The sequence below is a fragment of the Oryza sativa genome, chromosome 4 (assembly GCF_034140825.1).
Source record: "Oryza sativa Japonica Group chromosome 4, ASM3414082v1".
NCBI classification, from domain to species: domain Eukaryota; kingdom Viridiplantae; phylum Streptophyta; class Magnoliopsida; order Poales; family Poaceae; genus Oryza; species Oryza sativa.
In genome coordinates, this window is record NC_089038.1 from 26,043,160 (window position 1) to 26,063,484 (window position 20,325).

The 20,325-nt window shown below is 49.6% G+C and overlaps 4 protein-coding genes and 1 non-coding gene across 6 annotated transcripts; 1 reads left to right on the forward strand and 4 right to left on the reverse strand.

The window, feature by feature from the left end:
• The first annotated feature begins 895 nt into the window (after nt 1–895).
• Nucleotides 896–6,487, forward strand: LOC4336371 (putative G3BP-like protein). 2 transcript variants are annotated; one of them, NM_001419648.1, is given in 9 exon segments: nt 896–1,292; nt 1,382–1,522; nt 2,343–2,646; nt 3,153–3,445; nt 3,541–3,715; nt 4,650–4,771; nt 4,865–4,930; nt 5,415–5,490; nt 5,953–6,487. In NM_001419648.1, coding segments are annotated over 9 exon segments (1,389 nt in total). In that variant the 5' UTR covers nt 896–1,190; the 3' UTR covers nt 6,063–6,487.
• Nucleotides 6,488–6,825: 338 nt separating this feature from the next.
• LOC4336372 (uncharacterized) lies at nt 6,826–8,174 on the reverse strand. The gene is made up of 3 exons (XM_015780192.3): nt 7,590–8,174; nt 7,278–7,450; nt 6,826–7,140 (listed from the first exon to the last, which is right to left on the reverse strand). The coding sequence occupies exons 1-3, from the start codon at nt 8,109–8,111 to the stop codon at nt 7,002–7,004; spliced, it is 834 nt and encodes a 277-aa protein (XP_015635678.1). The 5' UTR covers nt 8,112–8,174; the 3' UTR covers nt 6,826–7,001.
• A 587-nt stretch (nt 8,175–8,761) lies between these two features.
• LOC4336373 (uncharacterized) lies at nt 8,762–11,307 on the reverse strand. The gene is made up of 4 exons (XM_015780191.3): nt 11,050–11,307; nt 10,395–10,623; nt 9,876–10,028; nt 8,762–9,566 (listed from the first exon to the last, which is right to left on the reverse strand). Exons 1-4 carry the CDS (start codon nt 11,296–11,298, stop codon nt 8,893–8,895), a joined length of 1,305 nt encoding a protein of 434 aa, XP_015635677.1. The 5' UTR covers nt 11,299–11,307; the 3' UTR covers nt 8,762–8,892.
• A 517-nt stretch (nt 11,308–11,824) lies between these two features.
• Nucleotides 11,825–11,898, reverse strand: TRNAI-AAU (transfer RNA isoleucine (anticodon AAU)). The gene has a single exon. It is a non-coding gene; the product is annotated as a tRNA-Ile (tRNA).
• A 443-nt stretch (nt 11,899–12,341) lies between these two features.
• LOC9267086 (peroxygenase) lies at nt 12,342–14,031 on the reverse strand. Its single transcript, XM_015778932.3, has 6 exons — nt 13,663–14,031; nt 13,393–13,548; nt 13,202–13,287; nt 13,027–13,121; nt 12,821–12,946; nt 12,342–12,709 (listed from the first exon to the last, which is right to left on the reverse strand). Exons 1-6 carry the CDS (start codon nt 13,904–13,906, stop codon nt 12,559–12,561), a joined length of 858 nt encoding a protein of 285 aa, XP_015634418.1. The 5' UTR covers nt 13,907–14,031; the 3' UTR covers nt 12,342–12,558.
• Between the last annotated feature and the right edge of the window lie 6,294 nt (nt 14,032–20,325).

The following is a 20,325-nucleotide window of genomic DNA, read 5'->3' on the forward strand; positions in this document are numbered from 1 at the left end:
GTGTCTTGATGCGCCCTAGCAAACTAACTAGAGTCTTTTGGGTTCGGCGCCAAGCCGCCAACAATCTGCTCCCTCCGTCCAAAAAAAAAGCCAACCTAGACACCGATAAAGACATTACATAGTACAACGAATGTCTTATTTTTTTGGGTTGGCTTTTTTTGGATGGAGGAAGTACATCAGCAGGTTGTAGGGTTGGCTAGTTAGAAAATGCTATACATCACATTTCGAGAAAAAAAACAAGGGGTTTTTTATAATATCATTATTTGTTTTGTGATTAATGTTTTATCTCCATCTCCAACGAATCTCTAGGACTTCTACGGGTTTGTCGAGTGGTTAGATTGCAGGATTAAGGTTGGGGTAGGTGTTTAAGATGTGGTTACGAAGAGAAGGGGCGGTGGGCTGTCGGGATGGACGGCAGAGGAATGGTGTGATAAGGGAGAGAGAAATATGCCTGAGAGTAGAGGGTGTTCCCCCAGCTAATCCTGGGTTAGACACCTTACCCATATTAACCGTGGACCGGGCCAAATCAAATCTTCACCCACGTAGCAGCCCACGCCCCCGCATCGATCCACCGAAAAACTACCCCGCCGCACGTACGGATCGACCGACGCGAGGTGAGGTGGGCACCTGGCGCGACTCCCGCGACGTCGACTGCCACATCCCACCGCGAGTCCGCGACCCCACACACACACAAAAGAAAACCGCGCTGTCTGCTACCACAACCCACTGACGAGCGGGTCCCCCCGCCCGCGTCGCCCTCAGGAGCCCCACCCGCCATCGACAGAGTACGAGACGAGACCGTACCGCCGCGCGTCTCATGTGCCACGACCGAATGGAGACGCGAAAAAGAGGAAAAAAAGGAAGGCAGCAAAAGCTGGCCAAGGGAGGCGAGGCCAGCGCAGTGAGAGGAAGAAGAGCCATTTTAAAACCTTCCCCCTTCTCCCTCCCCCGATCCTCCTCCGCCCCCACGAATCCCCATCCCGCATTCGCCTCCGCCCCCCCCGGCGCGAGGAGCGGCGGCGGCGGCGAGCCACGAACCCTAGCCGTCTCCTTCGCCGTCCCTCTCTCTCCAGCCGTTGCGGGAGGAGGAGGAGGAGGCGCGGTTGCTGTTGGTGGCGGCTGTCGTCCCTGACGCGGAGTTCTCTCGCTAGGGTTTTTTTTTTGTGTGTGTGTGTGGGGGGGGGGGGGGGATGCGCGGCATGGGGGGGCGGTACCACATGGAGATGCCCACCGGGATGAGGGAGCTGGACCGCGTGCAGCAGCAGATCGCCAGCCACCCCTACGCCTTCGAGGTGAGCGCGCCCCCCCTTCTAGGTCTCTGGGTGGGGTTTTGGGTCTGATTCGTGGGAGGCCGCGGTGTTTGGTGTGTGGTTGGTCGCAGGTGTGCTCCTACTTCTTGCAGGGGTACTACAACGTGCTCGCGAACAGCCCGGAGCTGGCGTGCCAATTCTACACGGATTACAGCACCGCCGTGAGGCTGGACTGCCAGACGATGAAATCCTCGTTCGGGGAGACTGTTGAGGTATGGAACGAAGCTAGCATATTCTTCTCTGCTGTATTTTCTTGCTTAGCGTCAGTAAATTAATCACCTTTGTGCTGGCCCTTGCGATTTTCTTTTTTCGCGAGATATTCAATGCAAAGATAATGTTTGTTCGTTGGACCAAATGTGTGCTATGCTGTTATGTTTTTTTTTACTGGGATTAGAATATGCTGTGATGTTTTTATTATTGGGATGATTTTTGGTTCATGGTGAGATTTCATCTTCAATCGTTGTGTATGGTTGGTGAACAAATGTGCCATTGAGTTTTGACGACAAACAAGCAGTGGCTGTTGTGTCCAGTAAGAATTAGTGTTACGAAAACTTACCACTTACCGGCAGCAGTTTTTTTTTCTTTTTCTTTGGTATGTCTGATAGTCTGAGTATGTTTCTCTATACATGTTTTGCGGCAGGGTTGGTTTGTACTATTGATGTGGCAACTTCTGAGGTTGTTTATTTAGTCCAGGCGTTAGCTGGCTGTTTATTAATTCACCAGCTGGGAAAAAAATACTGTGGACATGGGATACCATAGATCAGAGCATTGTGGATTGGGGTGATGGAGTCCCTTTGTATTATCTGTGCATTTTATTAGTTATGCAGGGTCCTTGCTTGATGATTGTACCTGTTTGGTGCCTAACTGCTCAATGCCCTTTTATGTTTTATTTCATTGATCACTTTCTTGAAAACTGGGGTTTAAATTATGAAATCCACTATATGTAGGTTATTTTGCTTGCATTGTTTCTGTTTACAAAATATCACTATGGTATAATTTAACTTGTGTTATCATCCTTGCAAACATCGGCAGGAAATCAATGACATGATCATATCCATGAATGTACACAAGATTGAGGTTAAGACAGCTAATTTCGTGCAGTCATGGGGTGGGGCTCTCCAGATGTTGGTTACTGGCCTAGTGCAATTAAAGGACTACCCTGTTCGCAAGAGATTTGCTCAGACTATGCTTCTTGCTCCTCAGGATAATGGATATTATGTATTCAGTGACATCTTTAAGCTTATCTGTGATGAATATGATTACTATGAAGGGGCTGATTACAGTCACACTGACAACATTCTCCAGATGGATGCTCATAATACCATGACTGAAACAGGTATTATTTTCCAACGGCGCTTTAATGAATTTCAGATCTAAACAATCTGCATATGTTCATGATCTTCTCCTACTTTTTTTTGGGCCATGTTTTTTATTACATGATAATGTTTTGCAATGTATGTTAATAAATTAAGCCCATTTCAGTGCTTGTTTTCTTTTGTAAAAGTAAGTTTTCTTATATTCTGTGAAGTAAGGTATGCACGCCACAAACGTCTTCTTTGATATATTCTCTAGAGTCCAGATAATAGAAAACCTCATCACTAGTTCACCAGATTCTTCTGTTTTTTGTCGCTAAGTTTAATCCACTGGCTACATTCTCATTGAGTACATAATATGAAGCATCTGAATAGTGTGCTTCTCCACATAAACTCCTCAGTTATCTTGTTTCCAAATATTTGTTGTGTGTGTGTATGTGTTTTGCATTGATGTTGTTAGAAAATTTCTCCAATGGTAACCGTGATTATAGTGATAATGTTTACTTTTTATTGTTGGTTGATTCTTTAGCGTCTGATTGTATGCCTGAAGAACTTGAGGCAAAGGAAGCTTTAGCTCCTGCTGATATTGAGGAAAGGGGTCCTGCTTTTATGCCTGAAAATCATGAAGTTCAGCAGCAAGATCCTTTGGAATATGGGGTTGTGATCGACGATGATTCTCCTTCTGAAGAGCTTACTCCTTCGTTCCCCAGTTCTACTGACAGTAAACAGGATGCACCTCTTGGCCCCATTGTCCATCCTTCTGTAACTACCCCTGAGGAAGAGCCTATGGGAGAACCAGCCAAACAAACATACGCTTCAGTGGTAAGCAGGCATATGCTGCCTTTTAGTCAAGTTGAATTCCTAATTTCTTTCTTTGGTTGATGTTGAACTCTTTGGACTGAATGGAATTTTGTCAGCTGCGAACAAAAGGACACCCTAGCCATCAGGCTATTCACTCCATTCCTCTCAACAAGGCCACGGCAAGTAGTGTGGAGTCACAACTGAATGGACATATGACTAAGCAGGTGCAGCCTGTGCATGAAAAAGCCAACCTGGACACCCGTTATGATGCTAGCGGCCCTGAGGATGAAGGTTTGGCTTTTGTATACAACTTTGCTAATGCTTCTGATCATTTTATTATGATCTTTTTTGAAATTGTTTTGTTATTACTACTAGCCTACTAGGTATAGGAACCAATATTGGACTAAATTCACCTAGCCCTTCTCTATTTCAACTACCCTCTGCCTTTTTAGCACTCTAAATAGAATTTTAATCTAATTTTTGGTAGTTATTCACACTTTCCTGTTTTTTAATGTAAACACAATCCCATTTTTGGATTGTTGGAACTCAATTTCTTTACCTAACCATCAATTGCCAACCCTGATTCAACATTTAAACAACCCTTTCCTTTATTGGTGTAATTGACACTTCCTGTTCTGGATGCAAGATCAAATTCCTTTTATGGGTAGTTTGTGAGTCGAAATATTTTATCAACGCCCTTTTTAGTGGCCAGCTTATGAGTTAAGTAAATTCTTACGTCGATAGTTGTTGCTAGCACACGAGCGCATATTCGGTGGTTGTTTATAATTATTATTTTCTTTCGCAGTATTTTTTGGGGCTGATGTGTTGTCATGGATGCTAATTCTTGCTTATTGCTTATTTCAAGAGTTGTTACATGCTAAACAAATTACTTTTTAATTGTGATAATACACTATTAGTTTTGTGAGTGTCTTGTCCATAGTCATTCGGCTTGATATATCTAACTTTTATATGCAATTGGTATGCACTGCTTTTGTGGGTACAGTATTCTATTGTCTGTCTTCCTGTAGCCTTGACTGATTTTTTGAACTTGTGTAACAAAGGCACTATGCACACTTAGTTTTTATTCTCGTGTCAAATATATTTGGTTGTCTATTTTTGTTTGCACTAAATGGTATGCACTGTTTATCCAAAAATTGCTGTTGGAAATAATCTTTCCTGATTTTCTGCTGTGGACCTGACTGCTGAATTATTTCTCTTGTCTTAGAAGAGTTTTTGTCAGTTTATATCGGGAACCTTTCTCCATCTACTTCAGTCTTTGATCTTGAGAAGGTATTCCAGGCTTTTGGAAGAATTAAACCTGACGGGGTTGCTATACGGAGCCGCAAGGTTTCTTGCCTTCTATGTTGTGCTCTCCTCCCCCCCCCCCCCCCCAATTTTTTCTTTGTTATTTGCTTCCTAATTTCATGTATTTGTGTGTAGGAGGCTGGAATTTTCTTTGGCTTTGTTGAGTACGAAGACATGTCTGGTATCCATAATGCTTTGAGGGTGAGTTTCTCTTAGTTCAGCATATGAAAGTAACCTGAATACAGAAGAGGAAAAAAGAGAGAAGATAAATGGTGCCTTGAGACACTTAATAGGCCGTGCCTGCTATACTCTATAGAATATCTTTTTATGCTAATCTGAACAATGCATAGAACATGCTACAGTGTCTGCATAAAGGGAATCCTATAACAATAGTTTTCTGGAGCTGTAATATTCTACAGCGGAAGGAGTAATATTATGCTAATGGCTGAGAACTGTTGAGTGGTGGACCAACGAATGCTTGTTTTGCAAATAGTCCAAAGCCTATGGTCAAGCATATAGTAGATGCATTGTTAAAACAAACGTCTTGATTTCTCAGTTTTGTTTAATGCATGATGTTTAGAGTTCATAGAGCAATGAAGGTTAGTGTGCTGTAATGGTAATTAATCTGTATGATCTTACATTAGTTCTGAATGCTATCTTGTTTTGATTAATATTTGTACATCAGGCATCTCCAATAGAGCTGAATGGCCGCTTAATACATGTTGAAGAGAGGAGGCAAATCTATCGGGGAGGTGGAGCAAGTAAGTATCGATCTGGATTTTCTCATCCATATAGTTAAGCAGTTTTTTATTGTTTTGTTTAGACTATTTTTTGTACCGATAATCTAGACAACCATTTGTATTAATGCTGAGGTAGCGGCAGTAAGAAAGTAGGGTTATAGTAGAATGTGCCCTGACTAGTGATGTTTAAGCCTGAATTTGTTGAATGAGGTTCCTGAAACCTCATCTTTCTTGAGGGTATATATGGACTTCTCATTCTCTGACGCACATTATCTTTTTACTACTGTTTAGTGCGCTATAGAACATCACCTCCAAGACATTGTTATTACTAGTATGAAATATTTTACTTGCTCCCAAAGAAACATGATAAATCATCTGTAATGTACATATGCCCAGTAACTGAGTTTTTTAGTAAGCCATGTCTGTCTGTTTCCTGTGTTACCCCTTTGCTAGGACTGTTAATTCTAGTTTCTTGCTCTGCAGGACGGGGGAGAGGAAGACCTGCTGACTTCTCTAGGGGTCAATCGGGTGGGCGGTATGATGGGGATTATGCTACTCGGTCAAAGGGAAATGGGTACCAAAGAAGGGTTTGACGCCAGTACGATGGCTAAAGTCAAATTTCTCACCTGCTCTGCTGGTGAATGGTTGTACCCCCTTGGTGATCTCGACATGGTGCGGTCCGGCCATATTTTTGTCACAACAAAGCGTAATATTAGGTGGTAGTCATTTTTGGATGGGCATCTGTTACCATTTTGTTGCTGGTTTTTGCCGTCGTTTGGTCAGAACAAAACCTCAGCTGCATCGACCTGGAAAGATTTCATAATGTTATCGCTGAATTGGTGTCCGTTGAGAACACCATTGAAAAGTTCTAGTCTCAGTGATATGTTTTAGGAATTGTCCTTTTGCTGCCATGTCTTGTTTCACACCGGCAGCGGCAGGAGCGATTCCTGCTTGCAAATAGCTTGATAAACCTTTTACATTAGCTTATAAAATCTCATGTTATCTCTTAGACTCTTAACATAGTATGTTGGTTCACTGCTTCATTCTAATTTGTGCGTGGAGCAGTGCCACTTGGCACGAGCTCGTGCACTGGGCGGCGAACAATCACATGGCCGGTGTCCATCTACCGCCTAGTCGCACGCACAGGTCTCACTCGCTAGCTGCCTTGATGCATGAAGCCATGCGCTGACGACTGATGCATGCGCCCATCTCCGTGCCATTCTCCGGCGTCCTATAGCCAGGAATGGGCGAGACTCTTCTTTTGCCTCGCGGTAGAACCAGTAATGGGCGATACTCTTCTTTTGCCGGGCGAAACATTGAGATTCCACCGCGAGGCAAAAGCAAACAACTTTGGGGTAGATGCAAAATACATTCATCGGTTTTGATTCGTGAAAGGAAAAAGAGAACTTCATGATATAGTTACATCCAACTTCCAACCGCGGTATTATTTATTCTTCGGTTTGTAAGCACCAGCGCATTTAGTAGTAGAAAGCACAGCGCATTTAGCACGTTGTCAGCCCGTCTCGCACGGATCAAACGGCCACGGAAGCCAGCTGCCTCACATGCCCCGGCTGCGCCGCCACGGCCACGTCCTGCTCGCCTTCTCCGAGGTCGTCGTTGTCGTCGTCGTCCTGTTCCCACAGGAAGCTGGCGTACGCGGCGAGGACATTGCTGCCAATTCCAGAAACCAAAGACAAAAAAAAAAAAAAACACGCCACCACGGTTAGCGCTAAGCCATCTGATCAGTGTAATACTCCGAAATGTACTCACAGCGCCGCGGGGCTCGCGGGTGGCTACCGAGTACCGACCTGTTGTGCGGCGCGGCCTGCACGGACTTGTGGAAGTAGGTGAGGGATCTGTCCAGATCGCGGTGCACCTCCCACACCAGCTTGGCGTACTGCGACATGATCTCGCCGTCGCTGGGATCCGCCAGCATGGCGCGCGAGTAGTACTCCTCCGCCCTCCTCGCGTCGCCCTTCACCTGATCGATCATCCAGTGATGATAGCAATCAAAATTTATGAATCCACGAGTTTACGAGAACCATTGATCACACGGTGTTTCACAGCATTATACCAGGTGTGCCGTGCTTGATCGATGGGTTTTTAGTACAGATATATACCTCGTGCAGGAACTGCGCGTAGTTGCGCAGGAACAGCGCGTCGCCCGGCTGCTCGTCCATCATCCTCTTGTACTGCGCGTCGAGCGCCGCCACCTTCTCGGCGTGCTCCTCCTCCACGGCGCTCATCCTCCCAGCGCCACCGTTGCCGCCGTCGCCGTCGCCGCCGCCGCCGGCGGTGAACAGGCCGGAAGCGATGCGGTCGATCCCGAGGCCTCTCGCCAAGAACAGCGGCAGCTTCGGCTCCCCGGGGGCCTGCTGCTGCTCAGCCTCCTCCTGCTCCTGCACCGGCGGCGGCGGCGGCGCCATCTTGTTGAAGGTGTTGTAGATGGAGAAGGAGAGCTCCGTGTGGAGGCCGGTGGTATTGTTCTTGCTACCACCACCACCGTCGGAGGACGGGTGGAGGGAAGGCAGGTGGCCGTCGGAGAAGGCTCGCCGCAGCTGGAGAGAGGACGGCGCAGCCGCCGCCGACGACGGCGAGAGGAAGGAGTGCAGGAACGGCGTCGACGAGCTCCTCAGCAGCATCGTCTCGTTTCTCTCACACCGTCTCCGCGTCGTCTCTAGCTATAGCTTGGCATCAAATTCCTCGAGATCTCACCTCCCGTGTCTTCATTTATAGTATCACATGATGGATCGAGCCGTGTTAGTTTAATCCGTCGGCATGGTTGTTTTCAGACTTGCTGGTAAGGCATTAAAGCGTGTTCAAGTTGGTGCATGCACGTGAATCCTCATCGGTTTTACAAGGAAAGAAAACCCCTCGAGATTGAGATCGGCAACGTTTGCTCGGTCTAGAAACAAAAAAAAGTTCAACCATGCGTACAAGTTCATGTATACATATCTCACTGACCTCGTGACTCTGGCTTGACCTCTCGTTTTCAACGACGAGCATACAGCCCTTGCTAGTGTGCAGTTGCTTAGCCTTTCTTTCGGAGAAGCCGCTAGATTTTTGGGCCACTTGGCCGAGATCTTATCTCGTTGAGTCGTTGGATTGGCTTGGTGACCGCGAGAACCTCGTGGGCATGGACATGCAGCTGAACGATCACCGTGGCCTCCGGTTTAGCCTACCTCCACGTGCACGGCCCTGACTCCGTGGCCGCAAGTCAAAAGGCATAATATATATGAGTACTACACGCATAGTCAAAATGCCGTGTAAGCAGCAAATGCACCGCACAAGCTTTGGAGCAAAAGGATTACTTGACACAAATCGTCAAACAAAAACGACACCAGAAAGAAAATGAGAAGGCTAGCTACGCTGACGAGAGAAAAGAAAAAAAAAGGGAAAATAATGATCCTACTAGTGCATTCATCAATCGACTAGCGTGAAACCATTCTTGATGTACTGCAGACAAGGGAACGGCAGGTCCAGCGCGTGCTCGACCATGTTCGATTTCGACAGAAGCTTGCCAAGAACAAAGTCCCTACGGCTAAGCCCAAGCCGTGCACCGCTTGCTATGGCCCTGTCACGGCAGGCGACGAGGGTGATGTTGCAGAGCCAAGGGACGGCCGCTGTGAAGGCTAGCCCGAAATGCTGCTTGTACGCCCTGCAGACCTGGGAGACATGTTTGCCCAGCGGAAGAATGCTATCCACAGAGGAGGTTTTCTCCACACCAGCAACAGATAGCTCCGAGTCAGAGTGTAGGTTCACCACCACGGTGCCATGGACAGGGTGGACTTTCATCTCAAGGTTCTTGAGGAATGTTCCCTCTGCGTCCCAGAGCTTGCGAGGAAATATGTCGTCGCCGTCATACGCATCGATGAAGACCAAATCGTATACATTGCTGTCGTTTGCGACGAAATCTTCAGCGTCCGCGATATGGAGGAAAAGCCGGTCATGGATGCCTCCCCACAACAGCTCATTGCCATTGGCAGGCTTCGTGGGCTCCGGTGGTAACCCTTTCACAGGTAATGAGGGGAAACCCATAGAATCAATTGAAGCTGAAGCAACAACTGGATCAATTTCCACAATATGAACAACAGCACCTGAAAGAGTCGATATATGATCAAACATATGTATCAAGTGCAAAGCTACAGAATTTGAAGTTTAGACTCCAGCAAATTAAGAAAATCTGGCAGGACAAAACCACTGAGTATCAACAATCTGAATTCAAGCAGTTTTGTGAAAGGAATACGCTTTTTATGAACTAATAGAAGTTGGCAATTTTGCAGTTAAACAAGTTAGGTGTAGCTTGACTACAGACTGCAGGAAGCAAAGTATCGGAAAACTGAAATTTCCATATGTGGTGTACTAGCTAGGGAATGAGCATTCTTGAGGCTAGTGACTATATTTACCTCTGAATTTGCTAGCCAAAACCAATGGTAAGCTGCCACCACCATGGCCAATACAAAGAATTTTCATATTGTTCTGTCCAGAAACTGCTTGATGGAGATCATAAGAACAACAAGGTAGTGCTGTCAACCCTGCTGATACCATACTCTTAACATCTGTAAATACCTTCTGTCAGATGTGTAATATGGTACGGAAGCAAAAGATAAAATGCAGAAGTCAACCCAATTGCTTTACTTTATCATTGAAGACTTTGATGCATGTGCAGGCAACCATATTATGATGATAATGACATCTAAGTAACTTGCACTTGCAATCTTGTAGCAAATAAATAATCAGGGGAATCATTTTACTGATATCATTTGACTACCACGAAGTATGTGTACACTGTGTATTTGTGTTGTGCATATGAATGGATTTTTCTGTGTTGTGGATTAACAGATATAAATGATACCGTGAAGTAAAACCTAACACTGACCTATTATGGTCATCAAGATTTCATCAAAAGATTGAAGTGAACTCACAAGGAACAGCCAAACAATGTGGTTGCTGCATCAAGTACATCCCCGTGTCACCCGAAGACCTGTAGCAGGCCATTACTTTGGCAACACTTTGCCGCGTATGATCATTGAACCGCATTACTCGCCACTGGTAACCTAGTATCTTAAACTGGTTGGCACCAAATGAATTTGGGTATATTCTTGCGTTCCTTTCTTGAAGCCATCTCTCTGTTACTGTCCACTCGTCACTGGCCTGAACCGCACAACAGTTAGTCTCAACATGAATGCAAAACAGATATCATCAATTCATCATAAAAAGCTAAATCATGGCTAACAAGCTAGAACTTTATTAACGGTAGAGCTTCCACAGTGATTGCTGAATAGACCATACTCCATAGGCACATCTAGATTAGGAGAACAAGTGTTGCCATTGACCTAAACGCTTTGCCCGAAACTGGAACTACACCAAAACAGCAAGCTTTTGACTGAAAACAGCACGATTGCAAAAGCCCGATCTCTACAGAGAAATCTGAGGCCTAAGTTGCAAACATTTGAGGAACGGAGGCTGTACTGTCTCGCTAACGAGTTCCTGTCCCCGCTTCATAAGTTTTTCAATCCTTTCCTTTCTCCGGCCCCAGCAAGGAAGCAGATCAAGCCGGAAAACAGAGGCGAGGTTTACCGGGCGGGATGCGGGGTACGCGGAGACGGAGACGACGCCGTTGCCGTGCTCGGAGTGGCGGCGGAAGACGGTGTGCGCCCCCTCGCCGGGGCCCTCGTCCTCGCCCCACCACTCCCGGTGGTAGGACCAGTCCCCCTCGTCCAGAGGAGGCTGGCGCCGAGCGCCCGCGGCGACAGCAGCCGGGGATGCCGCCGATGAGAGCCGCCGGATGGCGCCGCGGGCGCACCTCGACGCCGCCGCCCGCAGCATAGTGTGCTCGCTCTCCCCCTTGATTGCGCGGGCGTGTCCTGTTGACGGCGGCGGCGAGAGCCGGTGACCCGCACAAGGAGAAGCCCACAGGAAACGGCCCAAAAGCCCCCGAAGTACAAGGGCCCAATCCTCCTGGGAAGCTGAGAATGATTCAACTGGACCTCTACATGGATGCTTGACATTTGTCCACTCACCAACCCTATTCCATTGCTACCATATGTAGGAACTACCAACATTCAAATGTCTTTACATGTCCTCTAAAAAAAGTCTTTACATGCAGAAAATGCATAAATATCTTAAATTGTTTCAGAAATTTGAAATGTACCAATAGAAATTTTGGGACTCAATAAATTGTTTCAGAAATTTGAAAATGTACTGATATGAAAGAGAAGAAAACAATGTTTGACAAATTTGAATATGTACCAACAGTATAAAAATGTTTCAGAATCAGAAATTTGTAAAATGTACTAAGAAAAAGAAAAAGGAAAAGAATGTACTACCAACAGAAAAGAAAATAAATAAATAATGGCCCATGCAGGTCTCGAACCTGCGACCTTCGCGTTATTAGCACGACGCTCTAACCAGCTGAGCTAATAGGCCGAGTTGAGGATTTTATAAGCTACTCATTAATTAAGTTACTAAAAAGAAACATTAACTGCGCATGATTCGATTTCCCGACCTCGCAGGCCACACGCTAACAACCGAGCACGAGCAACATTGCGACGCCGACTATGGTTGCGACGCCAAAATTTCTGGCTCTCATAGATCACGTTAGTAACCGAACAACGTGACAATTAACCAAAGCACACGCGCGAGCGTGCGTTGGCTAGATGCATAGTCGGCCTTGGTGCTCGGTGCAGAGCCGATCGCTAGTCAATGTACGCAACCAGCCACCGCTCTACCGGTCCGCGGCCCAATCACGCCAAGTACAGAAGTGAAGAGGATCATAATCCGCAGCCATCGCGCGCCGCAAGCACAGCACCAGGAGAAGATGATCCGATTGAAGTGCAAAACCGTGCCAGTAGCTAAACATTATTCGCGCATATCGCATCCTCCACACGTTATTCTTATTTCTCTTGCATCAAGATACAAAGTTAATTACAAGCAGACACGACACGCATCTGGGTGTTCTTTTGTTATCACCCAGAGTCCAGAGAGAACACCAGACCTAAGCCGGCAGGCAGAGCACCGTTGCATGTCCCCTGCGTCACAGGCTCGATCTCACACCCACAGACCGATCCAGTAGCTAACTAAGCTAATCTAGGACATCTTAGCGTGCTGCTCCCGCTGCATCGCCACGTACTCGAACAGGCTCCCGTCGTACATGCGCCGGATGGCCTCCCTCGCCAGGTACCCTTCCTCGTCCCTCGCCAGCACGTACAGGATCGTCCACTCCAGCTTCGCCGCGAACCTACACACACGTCAGCAAAACAAAACCAATTTCAGTATCATCTGTCAATTGAGAGTACTGCATTGTCTATTTGAACACATCTAGTGTGTTAAAAGACTGATGATGGCTTACCATCCGAAGAGATCGAGCACTTCGCGGTTCCCCTCGGTCATCTGCCACACCTCCCTGTAGGTGAGCCTGTCAGGGGACGTGCGCGCGTACTTGCTGAAGATGTTCTCGAAGTTCACCGGCATGAACCTGCACCCCCACGAAATGTTCGGATCAGTATTCTGGGCAGCAGCGAGAGTGACGAAATTCAGAAGAGGATGTATGATTACCGGCCCTCGTTATCGTAGGTCCCAGAGTCACTCCCGTGCTTACTCCTGTGGATGTTGTGGATGTAGATCGGGAAGAACGGGGACGGCAGCCAGCCCTACAATGATCACAGTTCAAAAAAAAGGAGTTTGAGATGCTATCGCTCAAGTTATACCCAAGATCGATCAGCTCACTCACAGGCAGCGTGGGGTAGCTCATGGACACGTTCACGACCAGAGCAATGAGGAAGGACATGATCATGTTGAACCCAAGCGCACGGCACCCTGCAGGTTCCGTCAGTGCACCGATCATGCATGCCATTTGATTGCAAGATGGCGATCAAATGAATGTTAGTATAGTAACTCATTTGGGTCAAATATATACTGTACCTTCGTAGGTTTCCCATGGGTAGATGATGCCGTTGTCGTCGCGGTCGAAGAAGGCGACGTGCTGCTGCAGCACGCTGAGGTGGTGGTGCTCGTGATCGTCCGTCGTGGTTCCGTCTGGGTGGTAGATGTCCGGCGCCGCCAGCGCTCTCGCAAGATCTGATCATCAAACAACGAGAGACGCATCCATCTTCAGCTAATTGTATTATTGTTGAAGTATTCGAACCATGGAGAAGATGTGTACTAGAGAAGGCATCTCGCATTTGTGCTTACATGGCTTGGGGACGTGTTCCTCGAGGTCGCCGCGGACGGGGCGCTCGACGGTGACCGGCGACTGCAGCGCGACGATGGTCAGCGAGTCCTTGGCCTCCACGCCCGACACGCCGCGCATGTCCCCGACCTTGCGGGCTGCCACGGCGGCGCCGCCCCTCCCGTCAGTCGCCCTCGTCGCGCCCGGGGCTTCGGTGCCGGCGCGGTCGCCGTTGCGCCCGGCCTTGGTCGTCGTTGTCCCCTGCATCCCTCCGCTTCCGCTTGGCGCGGCCCAAACGACCGAAACACACTCGATTCCCTGTGAAGAGCTCGTAGTCTTTTGAGAGATCGATGAGATCGACTAGTCGCAGTTGCAACGTGTAGCGGCGGTGCAGGAAGTAGCGTCGCGGCCGCGGCGGGGATATATAGGACGTCGCGATGGGCGCGTGGCGACGTGTCCACCGGGAAGGGCACGGTGGCGCGACGTGGGCGCGTGCATGGCGTTCGGAGAGTCGCGCGGCCGTAACGTGTCGCTCGGTGGACAGAGAGGGGGAGCGTACGTCGTCGTGTCGCGAGTCTTCGTGTTTCGGTTTCGGCATCACGCCTCCTCCGGGTACGCCTCAGAAAGCCAACAGGTGGGGTAGCAATCTTGTCCCATCCGTCACGCCGACCCAGAATCCCAGATGGTACAGAAGCAGGGGGACGTTGCCTCGTTGCACTTGCACGTTGCTCTGTATCGCAAGTCTGCATCATTGCAGGTAAGGTTAAACCATGGGCCGGGCCCAATTAATGAACGAGCTCATATCATGTAGTAAGAGAAATATGGCGGAAAAAGTACACCGAATGTCTCTTAACTTGTCGTCGAGTTACAAAATCATCCTTGAACCACAAAATCAAATAGAACGCATCCCTCAACTTACAAAACCAGTACAAACCAGTTCTCTCTGCGGTTTTTGACTCCGGGTTTATCTGATGTGGCAGCTGACTCAACGTGGGACTCATGTGGGTCCCACATGTCGGTCTCTTGTTTCCCTCCCCTTGTTGAATAGCCTCTGTAGACCAAGTCCACATACCCCTGCCTCTCACTCCTTTTTTTTTCTCCCTGCCTGTCGCATAGAGAAGCACCAGAGAGAGTTGACGGGCGATGGCAGGAAATAGCCAAGGGACCATGACCCGGTCGGCAGCGGAGGGAGTAGATGGATGTAACGCTCCGCTTTTCGTGAGATGTTAAAAACTAATTCGCCAAAATCCTATATGCGAAAATTTCGTTATTTGTGTGAGAGTCTAAGTTGTGCCAAGATCTCAATTCAAATCTCCATTGTTGTTCCCTCCCGTCGCCATCAAAATCCTCCACCTCTAAAATGTCAATCCCGATTCATCTTCTAAAGTCAAACATCGAAATTCAATCCCGTCCTTAAAATTCCTTGCCAATATTTCTCTCGATTCCAAGAATATCAAATCCCAACCTTGAATCCCTCCTTGTCTATCGATCTATCTACCTGTTCATCTATCTATCTACCTATCTATCCATCTATCTATCTATCTACAAGTTATCCATCGGTTCGTCCGTCTATCTAACAACCTTTGAATTCCTGTCCCAACTCCAAGGATGTAAATCCAAACATATCCCAGCCTTGAGCTTCAACCTCCAAGATTCCTCCTTTTTCCTCTTTCTTTGGAAACCACCCCAAATAATTCTTCGGCTCTCTAGATACAAAACCAATTCGAAAATATTGAGTTTTCACTTTGATCTCCCTTCCTTGACTCCACCATATTCCCATGAGTCCAAATATCAAGTTCGAAATTCAAATTCCAAATCTCAATCCCTTCGGAATCGATCTCCTCGGCAAAAGTCTATTTTGCCTCCCTCTTGGTCGTTGGGCCGATTCTTCCTCCCTCGGCCCATCTCCCCTCCCAGCCTTCCTCTCCCCCCCTCTCACGTGCGCCGCACGTGCCTGCTCAGCCGAGCAAGAGAGAGGCAGCGCCTCTCTTCTTCCTCGCTCTCTTCTCGTCTCTCTCTCTCTCTCGCCGCTCCCCGCCAGCGCTCCGCCGATTCAAACCGCCACCGCCTTCGCTCGTTCCCGCGCGCGCTCTCGTCGTGGTGGCCGACCGCCCTCGGTCGCCGTCCGCCCTGGCCCGCCTGCGCCGTGCAGCCGCCCGTGCCCACTCTGTCGTCACCCCACCTCTGCGCCGCTGTGCGCGTGCGTCCAAGACGTGGAGGCAGGGCCTCGGCTCCCCTCTCTCGCATGCTCTCCCACCTCCCTCTGCTCGCCCAAACCGGCAAGGGACCGAGCTCCTTTCCCTCCCCCTTTTTTGCTTTTTCCCTTCCATCGCCACCGTCACCTCCTCTGCGCGCGTGACCACCCGCCAGCTCGCCCCTTGACCGCCTCGTCCAAGGTCGGTTCCTCCCCCAAACCGCCTTCCCCGTGCTATAAAGCCCAAGCCGAGTCCCCCTCCCCATCCCAATCTCTCTCGTTTCTCTCGTCGCCACAACCGCGCCATTGTCGCCTTTCCTCTACTCTCGCCGTCACCGTCCGCTGCCAAGCACCGGGGAGGCCGGTGCGTGCGAGGACGCGTGACGCGGGACTCCGGGCACCCTCCTCCTTCCTCTTCCCCGGCCCGAGAACGGAGAGCTCGCTCCCGCGCCGTCGGCCGCTCGACACCGCGCCCGTTCCGGCTCGGTAGTGCCTCCCTCCCGTTCCCCTTCCTCACTCGCCCTCTCCCTCCCTAGCTCACGTGGTAGCTCGGCTAGCCTTCCGGTAGTTCGTAGAAGCCGCCCCAAGCCCCGCCGCCGCCTGGCATGGCCTCGCCGCCATTACCGCCCGCTCCCGGAGGCTGCCGTCGTCGCCAGCCCTCCACGGTGCCACTCCACCCCATCCGTCGCCGGAAAACGGGTTTCCCAACTCCCTTGGGTGCTCCCACCGCCTTGAATCGACCTCTCGTCTACCGCCGCCGTTTCCCCTCTTTGCTCGCCGCCGGCATGCGCCACCGCGATTCGTCGCCGCCGGCCTCTCTCCGGTGAATCCGGGCCGGTGATTCGCTCCCTCTTGTCCCTCCCATCACTCCGGTGTCCTTCCCCCTCCCTTGAATCCCCGTGTGTTGCCCCGGCGAATGTCGCCGCCGTCCGCCGTCCATCTCGGCCTCCCCCTTCTTCCTCCACACGCCGGCCCGCGTGGCTGCCACGAAGGCGCCTCGTCGGCGCCAGCTCGGCCGGACCGGGTCAAGCTGACCCCGGTCAGCCGCTCCCTCCGTCCCCCGCTCGCGCGCGTGGGCCCGTCGTCTCCTAGTCCTCCGTGCACCGCGCCGTGCACCGCTCCCCCTCCTGAACCCCAGCACCGCCCCTGCGTGCGCCTCCCTCATCGTGAACCAGGCCGCCGCCATGCGGGCCCCACCCGGGACCCCGTGAGGTGAACTTGGTCCACCGGACCGCTCCCTCTCTCCCGGGCGCCCCTAATGGGCCGCCTCCTCGCGCCCGCGCCGGCCCATTTGGTTCGGCCGAGCCGCAATAGCCTTCAGGCCGCGCCCTAGCCGCCCGAAGGAAGTCTAAATGACATCCCTCTTTCCTTTTCTTTTCCAAGGGATTTAATAAATCCTTTTTCCCCTATTCTATAAATCAATTCCTTATTCCAAAATTCTATAAATCATTTCCCTTGATCCTGCACGTAAGTGACAGTCAATAATATTCTTGAGAATATTATTTCTATAAATTTCATAAATCAATTTCCCCTTGTTCCACAAATATCTTCCTTCGCCCAGAAATTCCACTTAAACTTCCAAAATTCATATATCTCGATCCGTTCGTCTGATTGCCCCCGTTCAACTTCCAGTAATTCCGTAAAATTGAGATCTATGGCACTATTAATTAGTCTAAATAGGGTCTTTCTTTTGGTCTTTTGGTTAGGTTTTCGATTGTTTGCATATAGTCGCGGTTACCGGATTTTCGTCGATCGTGGATTTCTCGAAGATTCGTGAAGCTCAGTGAAGACCTTGAGCAAGGCAAGTCAACTTTGAACATCTTGCACCTATAATTTAAATCTAAGTATTTCTTTTCCGCAAATATTGCATGAATAGGATTTACATAAGTAATTCGGCCGCGGCTTAAGAGATAGCCTGCCGGCCCCCAAATCCTAACTGCTGCAATTACCCTCCTTGAATTATTGAACACTTAAACCTCATTTGTCAGCTGTTGTGCTTCGATGCATGGGTCCTCAGGCACACGCATCGGAACACCTTCCCTCAAATTTAAAATATCCAACGATGGGTAAAACTTGGGGTTTTACAAAAGACTTGGAAAAACCCGACACCTGGGTCGGTGCTTGCGAACTAAATGAATTTCCAAAATCGCAGACCGGGGGATGTACCGGGAGTACGGTTTCCCGCTCTTGCACTAAGGACCGTTTCCTTGGAATTTCATCCGAACATAAGACAAGTGCGACCACATGGGCGTAATGGGACGCCCCTGGCTGAGTAATTAGCTAATCGGGGGAGCCATGATGCCAAGAGACATGTGGATTCAACGGGGTGGTGCCGGGGAGAACCCCCGGGTTTCCTGGCACAGTATGGTCTGGGACCTAACCTGGTGTTGGTCTGGGACCCCTCTCGTTGGCATAAGATGAACCTGTGTCGACTTTCGAAATGCCTTGTCATGAAAGCCTCAAGGTCTCCAGATGTGGCCGTTCTGCACAGGCTGGTTGATCCGGGTTAGTAATGTCGTGTGGGTAAAGTGTACCCCATCTGCAGAAGTTAACAAACTGTTCGAATAGCCGTGCCCACGGTCATGGGCGGATGTGAAGTGATTCCTAGCGTAGTTTTGTTTGACTACTGTTTTGTGAAATTGCTGTTGTGAAATGGGATCGATGTTTGGAAAATCTGTGGCTGATGGGATCAGCTAGGCTCGGGTGGCCGTTTGAAAGCTGTTGCCGGGTGCCAACCTTGAATCAATTCAAAGACTGATACATTGCACATACTCAGACTGGACGAGACGCACTGTCTCATCCGTGTCGTTTGAGAAGTACTCATTTAGTTGTTTTAAAAGGAGTTTAAATAAAATCAATTGCAAAAACAACAGCCTTCCCTTGAAGCCTGCATTAAACACTTAATTCCCATGGCTTGCTGAGTACGAAAGTACTCACCCTTGCTCTCTCTCTCTCTCTCTCTCTATATATATATATATATATATATATATATATATATATATATATATATATATATATATATATATATATATATATATATATATATATATATATATATATATATATATATATATATATATATATATATATATATATATATATATATATATATATATATATATGGTTCCTCCGCCTTGAAGAGAAGATGAAGTGAAGCGAAGATTAGGGTTTCGTCTTGGTTCCTAATCGTTGCCTGTGGTGTTGGGTGTTAGTTCGTTGGTTCCGCTGCTGCTGTTGTTGTTGGTGTTTCCTCGTCCGCGTCATCGGTTGTATTCTCGGGCTGTCCTGAGCTGCAACCTAAGTTAAAGTAAATAAGTCCTCTATTTAATTTAAGAATTGCAATGATTCATATTTGTCACCGTGGGTACCAGCGCTATGTCCTGGGACTGGTACTGTGATCGCGGTTTCGTAGGAAGCGGTTCGCGCCGTTTTTCCTACGACACGCTCCTATCAGGTGTCGTTGTACGGCGGTGCCCGATTGGGGTGTGACAATGGAGGAGGAGATCCGGTGTCCGGCGGTGTGGTGGCTCAAGCGACGGCGGCGCCACGAGCCCGCCAGGCTGCGGTGGCGAGACGGAATCCCACGGGCAGTGATGGAGACTGGTGGCGGACCTCTCCCTGGAGCAGCGAGAGCGGAGGTGGACGCCAAGGCCGGCGCAGACGGGATAGACCGGCGGGAGTCGGCGGCGGGACCGGCGAGAGTGGTGGCCAGGCGGTCACCGGGTACCGGCTGACGGTCCAGGGGCATTGAGGTCGACTGGACTGGGGACGGGCGCCGGCGGCTACGGCGGATTTCTCTCGGGGGCGAGTCCGCCTCGACGTCGCGGCTGGAGTCTAGCCGTCGCTGAGTTCCTGTTGATCAGCAGGACCACATTCGCCCACCGCACCGTCACCTTGGGCAGCCTCCGCCGTGCCACTCCCTATCGACGCCGACCCGCCTCCACCGGTCGTCTCTACCGCCAGCGCCGGGGGTCAACAAGGAGCCATGACGGCGGGATCTGGCACCCGCGCCGTCGGCGACTGCAGTGGCGGTGGCGTGGGTGGAGGCCCTCTTGCTCCCGCGTCATCGCCGCCTGTCGCCACCACCGTCGCGTCGTCGCCTGTCGCCGCCGCCTCGCCACCGGACTCCCGCCTCCCCACCGGCCTCCTCCCCACCCACCGACTGGGTTGCTAGTGAGAGAATAAGAGGAGAGAGGAAGAGAGGTGGAGAGGGGAGGGGATGAAGAGGCTGACATGTGGGGCCCACGTGGGTCCCACGCTGAGTCAACTGTCACATCGGATAAAACTGGAGTCAAAAACTGCCGAGGGACCTAATTTACACTAGTTTTGTAAGTTGAGGGGTGTGTTGAAACCGGTTTTACGGTTCAAGGATGATTTTATAACTCGATGGCAAGTTGAGGGACCTTCGGTGTACTTTTTCCAAGTATGGCAGGCTAAGGAAATTCTTGGTCCAACCGTTCAGGTGTGCATTTTGCAGCCCATGGTCCCATCG